The 22,173-nt window shown below is 36.7% G+C and overlaps 2 protein-coding genes and 1 pseudogene across 2 annotated transcripts; all 3 read left to right on the plus strand.

Moving 5' to 3' along the window:
* Positions 1-1,552: 1,552 nt before the first annotated feature.
* Positions 1,553-6,742, plus strand: LOC120070241 (G-type lectin S-receptor-like serine/threonine-protein kinase LECRK2). Its single transcript, XM_039022127.1, has 2 exons — positions 1,553-2,959; positions 4,321-6,742. The coding sequence occupies exons 1-2, from the start codon at positions 2,885-2,887 to the stop codon at positions 6,241-6,243; spliced, it is 1,998 nt and encodes a 665-aa protein (XP_038878055.1). The 5' UTR covers positions 1,553-2,884; the 3' UTR covers positions 6,244-6,742.
* A 1,015-nt stretch (positions 6,743-7,757) lies between these two features.
* LOC120076072 (G-type lectin S-receptor-like serine/threonine-protein kinase LECRK1) lies at positions 7,758-8,852 on the plus strand. Its single transcript, XM_039029855.1, has one exon. The coding sequence runs from the start codon at positions 7,758-7,760 to the stop codon at positions 8,850-8,852; it is 1,095 nt and encodes a 364-aa protein (XP_038885783.1).
* Positions 8,853-8,882: 30 nt separating this feature from the next.
* Positions 8,883-10,420, plus strand: LOC120070242 (annotated as a pseudogene).
* The last annotated feature ends 11,753 nt before the right edge of the window (positions 10,421-22,173 follow it).

A 22,173-nucleotide genomic window follows, 5' to 3' on the forward strand; every position in this document is an offset into this window, starting at 1 on the left:
GAAGAGTTCAATTTCTTGTCCTCTTTGGCTTGATCTTAATGTGTGTACAACCAACTTGTTAAAGAAATGAATTAAAGTTCTCTCTCGAGCTTGGTTCTCTTCAATTCTCCTTGATCAACAATGACAATGGTTCTTTTCCTCCTATGTTCTTCTTGCAGCAGCAAAACTACTATAATTTAAGCTCTAAGATGCTCTATCTATGTTATGCTACTTTCTCCGATTGTAAGTATTTTATTTATAGGCATTTTCTCTCAGCAACTTGTGATATGACAATATGAATTTCCATGCTTTGGTCAACTGGCTGACATTTCAGTTGCTTTTCAGACGTCGACATTCAGATACCCACTTGTAAGTGGTGATTTGACAGGAACAACACGAATCAATGTATCTTCTATGCGTTGGAATCCTTCAGACACATGCCTTTGCGTTAGTTGAGCCTGCAACACTTAGCGAATTTAATTGAAATCCTGTGATGAGATGCGTTAGTGCCACAATTTTATCAAAAAGAATGTTTTTATAAAGGCTAGTAATGTTTGAAAAATTCCATGCATTTTCCTTTAAGATAGATGGGATTTTATCATTAAGAATCTTGATTGTTCCAGCTTTCAAGAGAATAACTTGTATTTCTACAAGTTATCACTTTCTAACTTAAGTGCCAGAGTGTGTGTGGCATTCACCACACCGGTGTGCACTTGCTAATGATTTTCTTTTTTCGATATAAATTTACCATTAGTGCCACATTGAGGTCAAACCATTTTACTGTCCAAATTTTGACATCAATAATTTATTCTAAAAAAAATTATAAAATATATTTTTATTTTAAAAAATTATTTTATTAATAAAAAAAACCCTTGTAGCATCAACTAAATTGTATAAAAAGACCAAGATACTATATAGCTCGAGCTTTAAACTTAGTGGGATGACAAAATTCCTCGTGGGTTCGGGTCCCGCCGTGTAACGCTTAGGTGGGAAATCCCTGGCTTGATTGAGGAACGAGGGTCCAAACCGAGGATATTTAAATCGAGTCCCGATCGGCGATGGGGCAGAGAGACGGGGAAGGGATCCCCCTTCCCCCGATTTTTTTTTTAATTGTTAATATAATAATAATAAATTATATATACTTGAAACACGTTAGCTTCAACTATATTTTCGGTTTTTTTTAAAAAAGAAAAAATTAAAAATCTAATATAATAAAATTTAAATTTTGATTAATTTTATAATAAAAAAACATGTAATGTTTAATTTAAACAACTATATGTAACAATAATACTAATTTCCTATATAAAATTTTACAATTTTTAATATAAATATTAAATTTAGTTTAATTTTAAATAATAAAAATAATAAAATAATAAAATAAAAAGTTGGAGATTTTTCCCTACAGGGACCCGAATTCCCAAATGGGTATTCCCCACCCCAACCCTAACTCTCCAAAACGGAGAATGGGATGGGGATGGGAATTAAAAATCCCCATGGGACGAAGATGAGGAGTTCATCCCCGTCCCGGCTCAGTCCCATTGCAATCCCTACTTTAAAGGTAGAATGTTGAGTTTGAAGCTTAGAGACCTAGTTGTAATCTAATCCTAACAAAAAAAAAAAAAAAAAAATTGTAAAATTTGTTTTTCATAATAATATTTTTACACATAAAGTTGACAGACTATCTAATTTTATTTGGAAAGTAACAAGTAACTTACACAATAACTCATGATTTATTGTAGAATCATACTTGATGGCACCTAACTTGACTTCGTTGATGCACCTGACGTTGTCAACTAACTCACAAATTGGCACCTAGTAATTTCTTTTTTTTAAAAAAAAAATATTTCATCCTTGATAAGGGATGCATAGAGATGGATGCAACATGAGTACATCACAGATTACTCTATATTGCACCATACAATGATCCATTATTATGGATTTAAAATGTCAATATCAACTAAAGAAGACAATGTGTTTGACATTTTTTAATAGTAAATTAAATATGTGAAAGAAGAGTACTTGAAATTTACATATATTTTTTTAGTACAATAATTAAGAAAATGAGAGATCAAATCTCCAAATTTGGAAAAGAAAGTGCACGTAAATTATAGTTGAATTAATGTCATGTTTATCAATCTGCAATCAAACTTAGTATAATTGCAATGAGAATCAATTGATGGATTAATTGTAATGAGCCTCAATTGCAAGCGTACCTAGATACACATTTGCAAATGTAATCTAATTACGATTAAGACTTATTACTTTGTAGTGTCTTAATACCATGAGATTTTTTAATCATATTCATTCCCCTTCTTTAAATCCTTCCGTGTGGGGGCTTTAATCCCATTACTCCCACACCATATTTTCCTCTTCCAATAACATTTTCTCTTAGTGGATTTTTCTGAACTTGACTTCATTCCCAAGTCGTCGTATCAAATCCATTACAAAGCAGCTTCCAGATTAGACCATTCCAAACACAATTTTTTTTCGCTACTCTATTCTAGAATTTCCTCTAAAACTTCGATGGCTGCCATTAAAGTTTTACATCTTTCTCTCCCGTTGCTTCTTTGTTTTATTCACTGTTACGCCCAGACCGGCACAATTGAATTGGGTTCATCAATCCTTGCTGGGTCGCATAAAACTTGGGTATCATCCTCCGGCGAATTTGCTTTTGGGTTCCACCAAACTGTCGATGGCAAATATGTTGTTGGCATAGTATTCGACAAAATTCCTGAGAGAACTTTGGTTTGGTCCGCCAACAGAGACAACCCGGCACAGGCTGGTTCAAACATTAGTCCTCAGAGGCACCGGTGAATTTGTGCTGATTCATGAAAATGGTACTGAGGTTTCAATCTACAATGGGAAAGACACGAGCTCTGCTTTAGTGTCCGACAATGGCAACTTAATGCTGCGGAATTCCTCGTCCATTCCCATATGGCAGAGCTTCGATCATCCCACCGATACTCTATTGCCTGCACAGGTTTTTAAACTACTACACAACTAAAAGTTTAATGTATTTACTCTCTCTTAGCTAAATCTTGAAATTACTTCAAACTGCTATAGTTTGTTGTTCCACACAAAATTTAGTTCATATCAACCCTAATTTTTTTTTAAAATTAAATGCGATAAAAAAATTAACTCTAAATTATTAATTAAAATTAATTTTAAGATTTATTGAAAGTATACCTCCTAAATTTGAAATTGAAAATGTGTATAAAGCAAAATCGTACTTGAATTAAATTTAATAATTGAGTAAAATATGCTTTTTGTTTTTTGAATTGGAATTTCAGTTTCATTTTGTTCTTGTTTAACAATTTTGGTCTTCGGTCAGATTTAAATCTCATTTAGTAACCATTTGATTTATGATTTTTAGTTTTTGAAAATTAAGCTTATATTTTGTTATCTATTTTCTATTCATGTTTTAAAAAAGTAGGTCAATTTTTTATGACAAAATTCATGTATTTCCTTAAGAAAGGTGAAAACCATAATAGAAAAATGGATAGAAAATAAGCATAAATTTCAAAAATAGAAAATAAAAAACTTAAAATCTCATTTGTTAACTATTTGGTTCTTCAAAATTAAAACTATTTTCTCCCAATTTTTTACAATGAATTTGTATCTTTCCTAAATATAAGAGTTGAATTCTTAGTTAAATTCCAAAATAAAAACAAGTTTTTAAAAACAAAATTATACTTGGATCTTTAAAATATTGGTAAAAAATAAATAACAAAATTAAAACTTTAGACATGGAATGATGGTTTATAGGCCTAATTTTCAAAAACTAAAAACTAAAAACTGAAATCTCGTTTGATAACTATTTTGTTTTTTGTTTTTGTTTTTGAAAATTAAGCTTATGTACACTACTTTCACCCTCAAATATCTTCCTTTATTATCTACTTTTCACCCGTGGTTTAAAAAACCAAATCAAATTTTGAGAACTAAAAAAAGTAACTTTTAAAAAGTTATTTTTATTTTCAAAATTTGACTAAGAATTCAAGCATTTAATTAAGATGCAAATTATTATAAAAAATGTGGATAAAATGGGCTTAATTTTCAAAAACAAAAACAAAAAATCAAATGATTACCAAACGAAACCTAAATTGTTACTAAATGAAGCCTAAATTGCTACCTAATGGAGCCTTGGTCATTAAAATTTAAATATAATTTCTAATTAGTCTCTCAATATAAAAACTACAAGAAAAAGCTCTAAACTCATTTGAAAAAATGCATAACAAATCCAAGTTGAAAGATGAGTAACCCAAAATTATTTTATCCATAATCTTTTGTATGGCCCATATAACTTTATAGATTTAATCTTTTATATAAATACTGTTAATACAGGTCCTTCGCATTGGCCATCAACTGTACTCGAGTGCCAACAGAACAAGAAATGACTATTCAACGGGCCGATTCATGTTGGATGTTGCTAAAGATGGTAATGTCCTATTGACTGCTTTTCGAAATGGTGATCCTGCTTATAACTATACTGGCACGTCTGGAGACACCACGGCCATTGTCTTCAACCAAACGACAGTTCTATTATATGTTGTTAATGCCACGGCAATTACATATCCTATGACGACCAAATTGCCAGTCCCAGTAAAAGACTATTACCACAGATCAATTCTCGATGATCAGGGCAACTTCCGACAGTTGTATCGGATTAAGAATGGGGGCAAAAACGAGTGGATTACGACATGGAAGTTGATTGAAAGGCCTTGTATGGTGAGTAACATTTGTGGGGTGTTTGGATTTTGTTCAAATGGCAATGAAACTGCGATTTGTGAGTGTTTGGAAGGGTATGTGCCGATCGATCCAAACATACCCTCTAAAGGGTGTTATCCAAATCCAAATATGGTCATGGACTTTTGTTCATTGAATAATGCAAATGAGAGCTTCAAAATTGTTAAGCTTGACGATTCTGATTTCCCATTTCTTTTGGACTCTGACGTGTCCATGGTTGGACCAACAGATGAGAGCAGGTGCGAGGAAGCTGTGAGGAAGGACTGTTTTTGCTCAGCAGCCGTTTATTTTGGAGGTAATTGCTACAAGAAGAGGATGCCGTTGTTAAACGCTAGAAAAAGCATTCCTGACACCAGTAATCTAGTGGCTTTCCTGAAAGTTCCCATAATCATTAATGGCAAAAGATCCCTTTCTAACGAGGCCCTGCTAGCAATATTTGTCGTGTGTTCAACATTCGCATTGTCTTTTGCAGTTGTGTCTGTCTATTATCAACCCTTTATTACAAAGGATTTCTTAAAAGGGAAGAAACCTGCAAAGCTGAAGCCATTGGAGGTGAATTTGAAGGCATTTTCATTCAATGAATTGAAAGAAGCAACAAATGGTTTCGATAACCTACTTGGCAGAGGATCTTTTGGTGCAGTTTATAAAGGAGTTTTGACTTTGAGAGATCAAGAAGTGGAGGTTGCTGTGAAGCAATTAGAGAAGAAGGTGGTTGAACAAGGAGAAAAGTTCTTAACAGAAGTCCAAGTAATTGGTTTGACTCATCATAGAAACTTACTTCAATTGTTGGGATTCTGCAACGAAGAAGAGCATCGGTTATTGGTTTATGAGCTCATGAAAAATGGTCCTTCGTCAAATTTCCTGTTTGGAGAGAAGGAAAATCAGAAGCCTAAATGGGAAAGCAGAGCAAAAATGGTATTGGAAATTGCAAATGGGTTGTTATATTTGCACGAAGAGTGTGAAACTCAGATCATCCACTGCGATATAAAGCCACAAAACATTCTTCTTGACGATAATTACCGAGCAAAAATCTCAGATTTTGGGTTAGCCAAGTTGATGAAGAAAAACCAAACACGGACAGCCACGGTGATAAAAGGAACAAGGGGATATATGGCGCCAGAATGGCTCAAGACAGCACCTGTTACAACAAAAGCCGACGTTTACAGCTTTGGAGTCATGTTGTTAGAGATCATATTTTGCAGAAGGCATTATGAAGAAGAAACACAAGGCAATGATGGAATAATACTGGTGGATTGGGTTGTAAGTAGTGTGAGAGCAGAAAGATTGAGAGACATAATAAGGCATGATTGTGAAGCAATGAATGACTATGAAAAGTTTAAGAGGATGACAATGGTGGGAGTGTGGTGCATCTCTTCAGATCCTGTATGTCGGCCATCCATGAAAGAAGTTGTACGGATGCTAGAAGGAAGCAGTGACGTGAGAATCCCTCCTTTGCTTGAACGAATGAGATATGCATATTTTGTGTGGTTGTTTATGTTTCATGTGTTTTTGTATAATTGACTAAGGTCATGTTTGAATTGGCTCTCTCTTTTTAAAGCCTTTTGAAAATTCATTTCAAATATGCCGTAAAGAGATCCCGAGTAATTTGTTTACTTTTGTATGTTTTGAAGCAATTGGTCTTTTAATGAATGCACTAGAAAAAGAAGGCTCTTGCTATCATTTAAAAAATTGATGTGTACAAAGATGTCAAGTTCTAATATAATGTGTGAGTGTAAGAGAGATTTATCCTTTGGGTTGGTGTTCTAGTTCACTTAAGTACCACAAAGACTAATGCTATTTTATGTAGAGACTGACATGGAACTAATGATTGAATTAAAGCTAATGAAAACTAAACCGAGTGAGAAAACCAATAAGAAATGTGTCTTTAGGGAATTGATTTCACCAATTAGATTTATGAATTAACTAATTTAATGCACAAAACAAACATGCAATAATTTCATAAGTCGAGAAATAAAAAAAACTGTATATCTCGACCACAATTAACTCTTCTACAAAATAAGAAAACCAATGTCCCTATCTAGTTTCGATAACATGCAAGGCTTTAAAGTTTATTTCTTTTAGCAACTTCTAAAGCAATCACAAATCTTCCGATCTTAAAACTACCTTAATCATGCATTTAAGTTCTAATGTAAGTTCTAATATAAGGCTCCTCTCTCAAAAATCAAAAAACAACAATTACTCTATGCCAGTAGGTTAAAGGCATTAAAGTGGTCAATGCATGAATGGAAGTAAGCACTAAATAGTGCATTCAATTAAATAACTCCCAAAGATCCCTAGGCTACACTAGTCCCCAGGGCAGGGAGTTTAGCCATGCATAATCATAGAACAAAAAAATAATTCCATACTAAAATCCATAATAAAGCTACAAAATAGAAAAGGAAAGAAGACAAACCAGGTTCAGTGCAGCAATCTCCTATTGCCGGTACGACCTCTAGCATTAAAAATCTCTTTCCTCAACTTCAACATCATCCTTCGGGCCTCGCAATTTACTTGATTTTTTCAATAATTCTTTCAAATGCTTTGTTTTTTCATTAATTCTATAAAAAAAATGTTAGTGAAAATGATCGATTGATTTAACAAAAGATAAAAATTCATTAAAAAAAATTGTATAAATTTTGAGTTCAATGAAATGAAACCATACCTAAAAATTTGCAACTTTGTTTTCCTCTTTTAATGGTCTACCGTACTCATTCTGGATGACAAATTCGCACATATAACATCACGTCACACCAAGACTTTAGAAAGACCTTTTTTGGCTCAAAGAATCATCAATCTTCTCTGAATTGAATCCTTCCGTGTGGGGCCTTCATCCCATTACACCCACACCATATTTTCCTTTTCCAATAACTTTTTCTCTTCGTTGATTTCTTAACTTGACTTGACTCCCAACTCCCAAGTCAATTTTCGTCGTATCAAATCCATTACAAAGCAGCTTCCCGATCAGACCATTTCAAACACACAAATTTGTCACTACATGTTCTGAAATTTCTCCAAAAACTTCAATCGGCTCCATCATGGCCAACAATATCACAGTGCCACTCCTCATACTTCTTTCTTTTCTTCTTCTAAACTTCTATCAGTGTTTAGCTCAAAATGGCTCCAACGTAACCAGGGGTTCTTCCATAACTGCAGGATCTAACCAACCTTGGCTTTCTCCATCTGGGGATTTTGCCTTTGGTTTTTACCCTCTTCCAAATGTTCTCTACCTTGTGGGAATTTGGTTCGATAAAATCCCAAACAAGGCTGACCAGACCTTGGTTTGGTCGGCTAACCGGGACACTCCCGCGCCGGTAAATTCCAAAATAAGCTTGAACACCACCGGCCAGTTTGTGCTTTTGTTCCCAGATGGCGCGATTCAAACAATTATATCCACACAAACGCCTGCAGATTCTGGCCAAATGCAGGACGACGGCAACTTTGTGTTGAAAGACTCCAATTCTGCACCCATCGGACAAAGCTTTGATTCGCCAACAGACACGCTCCTTCCTGGACAGATTTTAGGGGTCAACAAAAAAATGTTCTCTGCAAAAAACATCTCGGATTTCTCAACTGGGAATTTCATGCTGCAAATGCAAAACGATGGAAATCTGGTGCTCTCCAATTACCACTTCTCCAATATTGGGTATTGGTTCACAGTCAAAACTGATATTAACAATACTGTCTTAGTGTTCGATAATTCCTCTGCTTTAATGTACACCAGTGGAACTGCCCCAATTGAACAGATATTTCACAATTTGACTGTCAATGTTCCAGCTCCAGTTGGGGATTACTACCACAGAGCAACAATTAGTGTCCATGGCGATTTCCGACAATATGCTTACCCCAAAACTAAAGGCAGTGGATGGATAAGAGGTTGGGGAGCCATGAGCGACCCTTGTCTTGTGAACACCGTTTGTGGCTTAAATGGGCTCTGCAAATCATCCGACAACGATACAGTAACCTGTGAATGCTTGCCGGGTTTTGTTCAATTGGATCCGACCAATGCTGTGAAGGGATGTCGGCTACAAACTCCGATCAATTACTGTACTGAAAAATCTAGGAAGAATTTCGAGGTCCAGGAGATGGATGATGTCGTTATTGACTTCCCCCCAGACCTGGTCAATTTTTAGAATTGGCTTCTACGGACGGGGCTGATGTTGAGAGGTGCAAAGAGGCAATCCTCGGAGATTGTTACACCATGGCTGCAACTTTGAATGGTACAAGATGCGTTAGGAAAAGGACGCCATTAATGAATGCTAGAAATACTTTCAATACAAAAGGATTAAAAACTCTGATCAAAGTGCCTGTCCCATCAGCGAACACGGGGGTTTTAACCAGCAAAACTAAAGACAAATCGAAATACCGAAAATTCCTCGAGATTGGCAATATAATTGCTGGAGTTCTGGCAATTTGCTTCGGCGCTGTTGCCCTCTTCTCTCATCCCATGACTGGAAGATTGATGAGAAGGAAGCAATTTTCAAGTGCAAGTGCCATCGGAATCAATTTCCGGGAATTCACTTTCCAGGAATTGTTCGATGCAACCAATGGATTCGACAGAATCCTCGGCCAAGGAGCTTCTGGCAAAGTATTCCGTGGAAGTTTACACATAGACGGAGTCGATGTGGAAATTGCAGTGAAACGGCTCGACAAAAGGACTGAAATTGCCGAGAAGGAATTCGTGACGGAGGCCACAATCATTGGGCGAACATATCACAAGAATTTGGTCAGATTGTTAGGTTACTGCGTCGAAAACGAGAAGAATCAGCTTCTTCTAGTGTACGAGCTAATGCCTAATGGAGCACTATCAACTTTCCTCTTTGGAAGTGGCGAAAACCCTAATTGGACACACAGAGTAGAAATTGCAATAGGAATAGCGAGAGGATTAGCGTACTTACACGAAGGGTGCGAGGCGCAGATCATCCATTGTGACGTGAAGCCCCAAATGTACTGCTCGATTCAAATTACACAGCGAAGATAGCAGATTTTGGAATATAGAAGCCGTTGAAGAAGGACCAAACGAGAACGAAAACGGTGGTGAGAGGGACATACGGGTACATGGCGCCGGAGTGGCTGAGGGGAGCTCCTGTGACGGCGAAGGTTGACGTGTACAGCTATGGGATAATGTTGCTGGAGATCATTTGCTGTAGAAGGTCAATTAAGCTGCATCGAATCGAAGAATAAAGTGAGGAGGAGGATTTGGTTCTGTCGAATTGGGTTCTGTGTCGGGTGGCGGCCGGGAATCTGGAGGCGGTGATCGCAGATAAACCGGAAATTTTGAAGGATTTCGAAAGGTTTAAACGAATGGCAATGGTGGGACTGTGGTGCATTCATCCAGATGCGTCTGAAAGACCGTCGATGAAGGTCACCCAAATGTTAGAAGGCACCGCCGAAGTTGGAACCCCTCCCTCTCCTTCGCTAATCTAAATAAATTATTGTTTCGTGTTCAGTTAAAAATTATTATTATTATTTGTTGAGAAGACAATTTAGGTTAAAATTGGTTTAATAGTAATAAATCTTCGTGTGTCAATTCGATTGTAATGGGGAATTGGATTTCTTATGTAATTAAAAAAAAACTTTTTTGATCACTAGATTTTTGGATTCGTTGTCTTTATATTTCAAAATGTTATACATTTAATTTTTAGTTTGGTTTCAATTTTGTTTTGTGCTTCAAAATGTTACTATTTTACCTTTGACATTTGACATTTGACTTTAGTTTCAATTAGAGCTTTAGATTTCAAGATTTACATTTTTAATGTCAATTTTCATTAAATACTCACTATTCATCTTTAATTTCAATTTATGTTAACAAATTTAAAATAACCAAACAGATTACTATTAATTAAGTTCCACTACTTTTCATCTTTTAAAATTAAATTAAAATTTTACTTCATAATTATTTTAAACTAATTAGTAGACATTGACATCAATGATTGAAATGAGTATTTAATAAAATATGGAAGTTAAAAATATAAAATCTTGAAACCTAGAGATGAAAAAAAAAAAAAAAGAGAAAAAATCCCAAATTTCAAGAATAAAATTGTAATGTTTTGAAATCCAGGGATCAAATAAAAACTAGACCAAAAATCTAAGAAAAATGTATTTTTACCTAAAACATTTACCAAACTTCCAAATGTCCATGGTTTCAGACTTTCGAATAACCTTTTTAGACATTCAAGCGTCATCATCTTATAATTCATTGTCCATACGTCGGTCGTTTATTATTTGTTTAATATTTGGTAATTTTGGTATTTTAATTTCTAATTATGTGTTCAATTTTTCCTTTCACCCTTCATTATTATATTGTTTTGTGTGTTGTTAAGTTGTATGTCCTAAAACTCGCAGTTTGTAATACTTAAACATATTCGATTTGCAATAAAATTGTTATTGAGATTTATTAAATAAAGTTGTTATTGAACGTGTAAATTGCACTTGTAATAGCCTAAATCTAATAAACTAACAAACCTCTGGCTATAGCATGAATACTTAAACTTTTATGTAGAGACATAAAAGTAGATCAAGTTTGAGTATATAACCAAAACGATATATAAGTATAAAGATAAGGTTACCTTATCCTAGGAACAATATGGATGTGACTCGTTTTGTATTTGATACAAACAATGTGATTCTAAAAATCGTTCATGTGGAGACATGCGAGTGGAGGCATTCTATGTAAAATAAAAAATATTTGCATAAGATTGGACCACGAAATAATTACTTTTGTTCATAACATCTTTTACTGTTGAACTGACTATTTCAACTCGATGGCCTAAGGTAACTCGATCTCAATCCTGAGATAACTATGAACTCTTGTTTATTCGGGATTATCCTTTAATTTGGAATGGTAAGAGTGACTCAACATCACCGCTCAATAAACCTCTCATTTTAGGGTAAGACCGGGTAGATAGTTGGCGACATAGTCCTACAAGATGGAACTCACTCCTACCCGATTTCAGGATTGGCAGATAGGTTGTTCTCTTAAGTATTGACTCTTAATCCTGAACAAGGGGCCCCGCCCTCTATATGACTGAGAGAGACTCGGTTTATTGGTAGGACCATAAACCAATTGTTCATTAATGGATCAGTGGAGATTTAAAGAGCAAGATTGATCGGTGCAAAATAGGTATCGTTAATTCTATCTTACCCGAGAAAATGAAATTTATAAGGCTCTAACAACTACCAAAACTAACGTGTAGTTATAGTGTAAGTAAGAGGTCGATCCCAAGGAAACCTCTATTAATTGGTCAAAAATAGTCTTTGAATTAAAAATAATAATAATAATTAGGGGGAGAGAGGTTGTTTGTAAAGAAATTAAAAGTTAACTAAAATGAAGATAAATACAAATTGTAACACAAACTCACGATTTTTGTTAGAAGAAAGTTGATAGAAAAAGATTATTGGGAATTCTTGTACTAGGTTTAATCCTATCATTATTCTTGAATAATTGCTTGAAAACTCAACATCCCACAATCCAATAAGGAAAAACCCTTAAGGATCCATATAGTTAATTAACGAGAATCACATCAATTAGCCCTAATCTAAGTCAAAGACACTTTCATATAGCATTTATCATGTTCTTTTCTTAGATTGCTTTAAAGACATGGGTTATCAAGATTGTGATATTCAAGAAACATACCGGAGTAAGATTCAAGAATGATTGAATGAATGTTCTAATTAAGAATTTCAAGAGTTAAATTCGGAAAAAGTCCTAATTAACACAAGAAAACTTAATTTTGTAACCTATCTCACCATTATGCAATAGTACCAAGCAAGAATTACATACAAGAATTCAATGGAATCAAAGCATCAATTATTATCCATTAATTTCCATTCAAAATCAGCCCAAGAACATTCAAGGGTGAGGGCAATTCAAGAAAATATAAAAAAGAACTCAAGAATTAAACCTAGAATTTAAAATTCCCAAGAAAAAGAATTACCTAGCCATGGAGATAAGAAACCTTGATGAAGTTCTTGAAAGTATGATGAATTCCATCAATCAATTCACCAGGGAACTGTAAAAGTTACAAGAATCTCTCATACAAAACACAAAGTTGGGTAATTTTCTCTCTAATTTCATTCTAAGTTCTTTATCAATTGAAAGAATGAATTTTCTCTTTCTCCTCTTCGCTGAAAATGAAACCACTTATTTTATATCTACCGGTGTAGCGTCGCGATGCTGAGGCTAGCTTTGTAATGTTAAATCGTAAAAAAGCCAAGAAGTGTTAGGCTTGAGTCGTGACGCTGGGTTACGCAAGGCGGGCACACGCACGCAGACAGTCCTGTCAAAATCCGGAGCGTTGCGACCTTGGGTGAAACGTTGCCATGCTGCCCTGTTTTTGCAACAAATAGATGTATTTTATCTTCAAGCATTAAGCTAGCGTCAGGCTCAGTGTTGTGAGGAGCATTACGACACTGCAAGCATTGTCGAAATGTGTTGAATTGTTCCTCTTGAGGGGCAAAGTGGTAATTTGTCATAGATCTTCTTGTTAAGTGGTTCTTTGGTGTCGTTTGGCTCGAATTAGCTCCAAATCCTTTGAAATAACTTCGTTTGAGTCGGGATTGGAATTTACCTACAAAAATAGACATTTTAAGTAAATAATTGAATTAAAATTGAGAGAATTGGTACTAATAAGATAGCTCTTTACGAGACCTATCAAAGATATATTACAGGGATAAAACGGTAATTTTGACCCAACTATTAATACGAATAATCTGTGAATGATTGACTTATTAATCATGGTTAAATCAAGTGGACAGAAATATATCGGAGAGTGCAGCTACTAAGCTTTAGTGGAGTGACTCGGTAGTTAATGAATGTTGGTTGATTCTCGCATCGTTGGAGCTCATGATCTGTAGGTCCATTAGGTTTCCTTACTAGCTCATAAACGGACTAAACCTTAGAATAGTGTGATGAGAGAATTTGAAACGTTCAAATTTGAATTAAGGAAATTGTTAAGTATATACAATATAATTAAATGTTTAATTATCGAATTAAACCAAATTGGAGAGTTAAAAATTATTTAAATATGATTTAAATATTAAAGCATGAATAGGGATTCATGTTAAGAAATTGGTGCTTTAAATGATTTAATATTTGATATTAAATTTTTAATTAAATTGTTTAATTAATTATTTAAAATCAAATCAATTAAATAATTTTATATAAAAATAATAATTTGATTTTATTAGAAATCAAATTTTGCTTAAAATGATTTAAGAGTAAAAATCATTTTTATTTGAAAAAATCACACTAATTTGTTAGTGGATTTTTCCAATTTAATCCCGCTATATTTCAACTTACATAATGCATGTTTTGGGTCAAATTAAAGGGCAATCTGATTGCATGTAATATAAGATTTAAAAAAGGAATTTCAATTAGCTGAAGGAAGCTCATGCAAAAATTAAAATTATATGAAGAATTGGTTCTTCATCTCATAGTCACCAAAAGCACTCATAGAATTTCCCTCAAATTAACTCTTATTTTGGATCCCACCATCCAATCTAAGGTCAGAAAATAGTAGAGAAGACATTTGTAGTGGTCTACAAGCCATTGAAGAGGAGAATCAAGCTAAAGATTGAAGCTAAGTTAGAGTTCTTCAAAAGGTATTTTACTGAAACCCTATTCTTAAGTTTTGAACATGCATGCTTTGAATCTCAAATTAATGTAATTAGAGTACTTAAAATCCTAATTACTTTCATCTATTGGAATGTCACACCATCATGTGTATATTACTGTTTCGGTATCATTACTTTGCTAGGTTTGATCTCGTATACGATATCAATATTTGAAGCAAGTATTGATACTAGTAATCATGTTTATCGGTATCAATAAACAACAATGATTGTTATTAGCTCTACATGATTAAAATAATAGAAAGTGTCACACTATTAACGGGTAGAAATGCACGTTATCATAGTGCTAAGTTCTTAAACAATGTTGGCTTCCGTTGATAATGTGTTAGATTGCGTCCAAAAAGCATTAAGTTTATTACATTGCGGTCGCATGCATTCATCGCATAGGAACAGTTGATTTTTGTATTTTTATGTAGAATATGCGTTCACGCAAGACGAAAATTGCGATCATAGGAAATCATTGATCGAGCACAGCATTACTACAAGGCTTTGCGGTGATTGTGTTCGCAAACATTTGCTCAAGAAGGATTGCCGCAACTTGGTCGGTGTAACTTGGTGGGCGCATCTGGATGAAAGGCATAATTAATCATGATGGGATAGAAAGCTGATGACCGTCGAATCCGAATTAAGTTGACAGCTGTTAACGATAACAAGTACATTTAGCTTTTCAGTGACAAATATTCGGCGCATCAGTCAGGGAATTAAAGCCATCCCATCTGTGCAATCATAAGAGAGAAGCCGCCTTTCACCCTGGAAGCACTATAAATATCAAAGGCATCCTTCAGAAAAGGGGTTTGAAAAATTCATAAGTTCGGATCAGTTAGCTCAGCATGTCTTTGTCCATAGTTTTCCTTTTTATTTTAAGGCGGAGCAAGAGAAGAGTAGAGATGTCGGAGATCACTCAGGGCAACTCGAGAGAGAACCCTAAGGCATAGAAGCAGAGAGCGGGCCGACTCTCGTGAGAGTGAGATTATCTTTTGAACATGAGTAAAAAGATAGTGTAAAAGCCTAAGAAGCAAGAGATTGCTACTAGACTCTTTATTCTATTCTTGTATTGTTGTTTTATACTTCATCTTTATATTTATATACTGAAAGTTCTTATTCTACATCTGTTCACTCTCTTAGTACGTATGAGTAGTTAAACTAGTCAAATGGGTTGAGAAGAACTAAGCTAACATGACCTAGGACTTTCATTGCTTACGATTATCTTGTTTTATGCTGTGCCCAACACCCCTTTAGAGCTACTCGAGAGCGAGTCTAAAGAAAGAACCTAAGACTCGAGAGAGCTAGGTTAGAATCTAGACTCGAGAGAGCAAGATTAGAACTGCATAAGCAAGAGATAGGGACTTAGAGATAAGCTCTGTTTGCCAACCTCATGTTTCCTCCATAATTTCACTTCATAAGATAACGCATCAAGTTTTCGGCGCCGTTGCCGGGGACTTCGGCAAAATAGTGTGCTAACGGTAATTTTTCTGATTTTTTTATAGACTCTCAATCTCTGACGAATTAAGACCCGGAGATTGAGAAGATGTTTAGACGGAGATTAAGAGACCACTAACAACAACAGTTAGATAAATAAGAGATGGCATATCTCTGCCGAAGAAGTTCGATTAACTTTGTTTCTATTTTCTCTTTGTGATCAGGTAAGAAAATGGGCGTATTCCCTCGAGCCGGGAGAGATCACTTCTTGGGAATAGGTCGTAGAGAAGTTTATGAAGAAATATTTTCCACCTACTGAGAATGCTAGATGAAGAAAACTCATAACAAATTTTGAACAAGACATGGACGAAACGGTCAGCGATGCCTGGGCGAGGTTTAAGAGGTTGGTCTGGGACTGTCCACACAATGGATTGCCAGACTGTCTTCAAATGAAAATCTTTTATCATGGTTTAAATCCCGCTTTGCAGACTGCTGCCAATGCGGCAGCCGTTGGTGGTCTGCTAGACAAGACGTATGATGAAGCTAAAAATATCTTGGATCGCATCTCTAAAACCACGAGGATTGGAGAGAAAGTGATAAGAGATTGAGAACCAAGGATATCGATGCAAGTAATGGTGCTATTGCTTCACTACAGAATCAGATGACCGTAATAATGAACTTAATTCAAGGAATTACGATCAACAGCCCAAGACCGCAAAATGGACAAGTCAATGCAATTAGTCAAAACACCGTAAGGTGTGCGAATTGCGGTGATGTGCATGCAATGGAAGAATGCCCGCAGAATCTACAGTTTGTTTACTTTGTAAAAAATAATCCCTTTTCGAATACCTACAACCCCGGGTGGAGAAACCACCCCAAATTTGCATGGAAGAATCAACAGCAAAGTTTCCAATCCGTGGTGCAGAAAGAAGGGCCACCTGGATTCTTCCCGCGCAATAACGGTCAAACAAGCAATCAAGCCAGTAGCTCGCAACCACCACAATCATCCTCCTTAGAAAGCCTGTTGAAGCAATACATAGAGAAAAACAAAACTGTGCTTCAAAGTCAGGCTACGTCCATCTGAAATCTAGAATTACAGATGGGTCAAATTGCAAGTGAGCTAAAGAACAGACCGCAAGGAGCTCTGTTGAGTTCAACAGAACTCCCATGCAACCCGGGGGGATCAGGTAAAGAGCAATGTCAAGTCGTGACATTGCGAAGTGGAAAAACTGTGGAGAGAGAAAGAAAGAAGCCCAGCCGGATTACTCCCATTGCGGCGAAACTTGAAATTGCGGTAACACAAGAAGAAGAAGGAGGAAAAGAAGCAATAGAGCCAGAAGTTGCATCGACTTCAAAGCTAACTGAGAAGAGGACCGTGAAAGTGCAGTTACCACCTTTCCCGCAGAGACTTAGAAGGAAAAAGAATGAAGAGGTACAGTACCAACGCTTCCTGTCTATGTTAAAACGATTACATATTAATATTCCATTCAGTGAAGCGATTGAGGAGATGCCTACATACACGAAGTTTCTGAAGGAAATGGTAACCAAGAAGAGGGGCACTGGTAAGTTTGCAACGGTGGCATTAACGCAGAGTTCAAAATCAATGATTCCACTGAAGATGAGTGATCCTAGGAACTTTACCCTACCTTACTCCATAGGAGGACTGTACATTAGGCAAGCCTTGTGTGACCTTGGAGCCAGCATCAATTCGATGCCTCTATCGATCTTTAAACAGCTGAATGTGGGGCAACTTTCGCCCACTACCATGACTCTCCAACTGGCTGATAGATCTCTGATGCATCTAGAAGGAAAGGTGAAGGATGTGTTGATCACCATAGACAAATTTATCCTACTAGCCGACTTCATCATCTTGGATTACGAGGACGACAAAGATGTGCCCATCATTCTAGGGCGACCATTTTTATCAACAAGTCGTGCCCAGATTGATGTGAATAAAGGGAAGATCACTTTGAGCATAAATGGATAGAAGCTCAAGTTCAACATCATCCGTGCCATGAAGTTTCCTGACGAAGAAGACCTGCATGACTCAGACGATGACCAGAATTTGATTGAAGAAGAAAAGTATGATAAAGAGAATGAAGAAGAGGATGCAAGCGCATCCATTGTTGCCTGCAATGTGCTTATAACAAAAACAAGCAAGGAAGAAGAGATGATCGCACACCAAGAAGAAGAGCCAATAGAAAAAGAAGAAAGAAAAACAACGCAACCGTCCCTAGTAGAACCACCAACACTGGAATTAAAGATCCTGCCAAACCATTTAAAATACGCATTTTTGGGGCAAAATGAGAAGCTGCCAGTAATATTTCCTCAAAACTTAATGAAGGCCAGGAGAATGCGTAGATGAGCATTCTGAGGAAACACGTGCGAGTAATTGGCTGGACGCTCGCTGACATTCGAGGAATCAACCTAGCGTACTGTATGTACCGCATTCGTCTAGAAGAAGACCGCAAGGCAACGATTGAACATCAGCGCAGGCTCAACCCTTTAATGAAAGAGGTCGTTAAAAAAGAGATCATTAAATGGTTAGATGCGGGTATTATCTATCCTATAGCAGATAGCATGTGGGTTAGCCCCATGCAGTGTGTGCCGAAAAAGAGAGGCATGACGGTAGTCCCAAATGAAAACAACGAATTAATACCGCAAAGGACCGTCATCGGGTGGCGCATTTGCATGGACTACCACAAGCTGAATGCGGCCACAAAGAAAGATCATTTTCCCTTACCGTTCATTGATCAAATGCTAGACCGTCTAGCTAAAAATGACTTTTACTGCTTTCTAGATGGTTATGCCGGGTATAACCAAATTATGATAGCTCCAGAAGACCAAGACAAAACCACATTCACCTGCCCATATGGGACCTTTGCTTTTCGCCGCATGTCGTTCTGCCTCTGCAATGCGCCAAGCACGTTCCAAAGGTGCATGATGGCCATCTTTTCAGACTATCTTGAGGACTCTGTTGAAATCTTCATGGATGAATTCTCTGTCTATGGGCACACTTATGAAGTCTGTCTAGCCAACCTGGAGAAGATATTGAAGAGATGCGAAGAGATGAATTTGGTGCTTAACTGGGAAAAATGCCATTTTATGGTAAAGAAGGGCATCGTGTTGGGGCACAAGGTTTTCCGGGGTGGGTTGGAGGTAGATAAAGCAAAAATAGAAGCAATTGAAAAACTTCTACCTCCAATAAGCGTGAAGCCTGTACGAAGTTTCTTGAGGCATGCTGGATTCTACAGATGCTTTGTCAAAGACTTTTCGAAAATAACACGACCACTGAGTGCATTGTTGGAGGCTGATAGAAAATTTGATTTTGACAACAATTGCCTCAATGCATTCAGAGTTTTAAAGAATGCACTGATTACTGCACTCATGTTAATTGTACTTAATTAGACACTGCTTTTTGAATTAATGTACAATGCAAGCAGGTATGCGATGGGAGTAGCTTTGGCACTGAAGAGAAAAACAATCTTACTTCCCATCGCATATGCGGGTAAGACATTAAATCCTGCTCAGACCAATTATACCACCATAGAGAAAGAGATTCTTATAGTAATTTTTGCGTTGGAAAAATTTAGAGCATATATGCTAGGAAGAAAGGTACTCATCCATACTGATCATTCGACAATAAAGTACTTAATGACAAAGAAGGACACAAAGCCATGGTTGATCATATGGGTTCTCCTCCTTCAAGAATTTGACATAGAAATAATTGACCGAAAGGGGACGGAGGACCAAGTTGCGGATCACTTGTCCAGATTGGAAAATCTTGAGGTTGACCGCAATGAGTCAGAGGTGGGTGTAGTGTTCCCGGATGAGCAGCTGTTCCATATTGAAGAATTTCCTTGGTACGCTGACATAGTCAATTATCTGGTTTGCGGACAATTTCCTGAAGATTATACCTATCACCAACAGAGGAAGCTCAAACATGAATGCAAATATTATTACTGGGATGAGCCGAATCTGTATAAAAAGGGGGCAGACTAGATTCTGCGACTATGCGTACCAAATGCTGCTCAATAAGGCATATTATCACAATGTCATGACTCACCATATGGTGGGCACTTTGGAGGATAGCGCACTACAGCTAAGGTTTTATAGAGTGGATTCTTCTGTCCAACATTGTTTAAGGATGCAGCTGACTATGCCATGAAGTGTGATCAGTGCCAATGCACAGATAACATTTCATAGAAACATGCAATGCCGATGAACATCATCTGGAGCTTGAGTTGTTCGACGTATGGGGTATTGACTTCATGGGACCATTCCCTCCCTCAAATGGTAAACATTACATTTTATTAGCCGTCGATTATGTATCTAAGTTGGTAAAGGCAGTGGCATGCGCTGCAAGCAATGCGGCGGTAGGCTCCCAATTCCTGAAGAAAAACATTTTCACTCGTTTTGGCACTCCATGTGCCATCATAAGTGATGAAGGGTCCCACTTTGTCAATCATACTGTCAAAGAGCTGCTGCTAAATATAACATTCTCCACAAAGTGGCCACCGCATACCATCCGCAGACGAATGATCAGGCCGAGGTGTCCAATCGAGAGATCAAGCTGATACTTAAGAAGGTGGTAAGGCCTTCGTGAAAGGATTGGGCAATAAAGCTCGACGATGCGTTGTGGGCATACCGAGCTGCATTTAAAACACCCATAGGTATGTCCCCGTATGCGTTGGTATTTGGTAAGACATGTCATTTGCCTCTGGAGCTAGAATACAAGGCAATGTGGGCGGTGAAGAAACTGAATTTTGATTTGAAGAAAGTAGGAGAAGCGAGAAAACTTCAACTGGTCTAGAGGAATGGAGGATTAACGCATATGAGAACGCAAAAATTTACAAGGAGCGCACCAAGCGCTGGCACGACAAACACATATGCAGCAAGAACCTCCAAGTCGGGCAGAGGGTCTTACTATTCAACTCACGACTACGACTCTTCCCTGGAAAATTAAAGTCACGTTGGTCCAGACCATTCATAGTTAGACAGGTATTTCTGCATGGCGCGATTGAATTATCAAATGATGACAGAACCAACATATTCAAAGTTAATGGGCAACGAGTAAAAGCGTATCATAGAGAAGGCTGGCATCACCAAGTCGACTCCGTGGAACTAAGGAACTTTGAATAAAGAAGGAAGTAGGTGGTCCCTACGTTATCAGACGATCGAAATTCATCAGGGACGCAAGTTTTAGGAATCATGGAATCTTCAATTCTTCTTTACTACTAAGAATTTTCAGTTCACTATATCTTTTCAGTCTTTATCTATTCTTACTCTTCTTATTCAAAAAAAAAAAAAAAAAAAAAAGTGGTAAAAGAATTCTGTTTTGTTTAAAATTATTTGACCCTCTCTCTATTTTTCTTGTAACGATTGAGGCGCTGGATTGCGGAGATGTTACATGAAGAAACAACTTATCTTATTCCATCACCACAATCCAAAGAAGATAGATCACCGCAAAGAAGGATGCATCAATACACAATGCAGGCGACATTGCAAATTTGGGGGTTGTATTCTTCCTTCCCTTTATTTCAAATTTTGCACTATCACATCACATTTTAGTTTTAAAAATTTTATCACCACATCCTCTTTGATTACCGCAATCATTTGACATGGATAAATTTAGTAAGTTACTGTATGCTGTCTCTTTGCCAATTATGATTTCAATGATGTAATACATGCTTCTATTTCTTTCGTATAGACTAGAGTCAACTTAAATTTAAGATAGTCACCTCATGAAATATTTCTAGAAGTTAGGAGTCTGCTAGCTTTCTTTCAAACTCTCTTTACGAAGCTTTCTAAGAACATCGCATGACTTCTTTCAATCTTTTGGCAATGGGGACATTGCTGCATTTTAAATTTGGGGGTGAGGTATTTATTTTCGACCTTGCTTATTCTATAAAAAAAACAGAGAAAAGAAGAAAAGAGGAAAATAACAACTCCACTGTCAATGCAATGGGGAAACCCATGTTGATAAAAGTTAAGTTGTGAAGGGCACTTACCCGTAGTTGGATGTCTGCATGACACATGTGGGGGCAAGCCAAAACGAAAGTAGGTCACAAGGATCAACGCATAAAAATAATGATAGCAACTCTGCTGCCAAGTAGGTATGAGTTTAGTCTGAGAAAAGTGCATTACTCGTGGTTGGATATCTGCATGACACACGTAGGGGAAAGCCAAAATGAAGGCAAGACACTTGGGTCAACACAAGGTCAGAGAAAAAAAAATAATAATGTCAAGAAATATGCAAGGATAAAATCATTTAACACCCTAGTGGTAAAGTTTTCTTTTTGAAATAAATCATGCGACGTCCCGAAAGTTAGTAAAGTCCTTTTGAAGGTTAAGTTTGCGGTCCCTAGGTCTTAGAAATATTTTAAGAAGAGACTTGAATAA

This window comes from Benincasa hispida, chromosome 1, assembly GCF_009727055.1.
Source record: "Benincasa hispida cultivar B227 chromosome 1, ASM972705v1, whole genome shotgun sequence".
NCBI classification, from domain to species: Eukaryota; Viridiplantae; Streptophyta; class Magnoliopsida; order Cucurbitales; family Cucurbitaceae; genus Benincasa; species Benincasa hispida.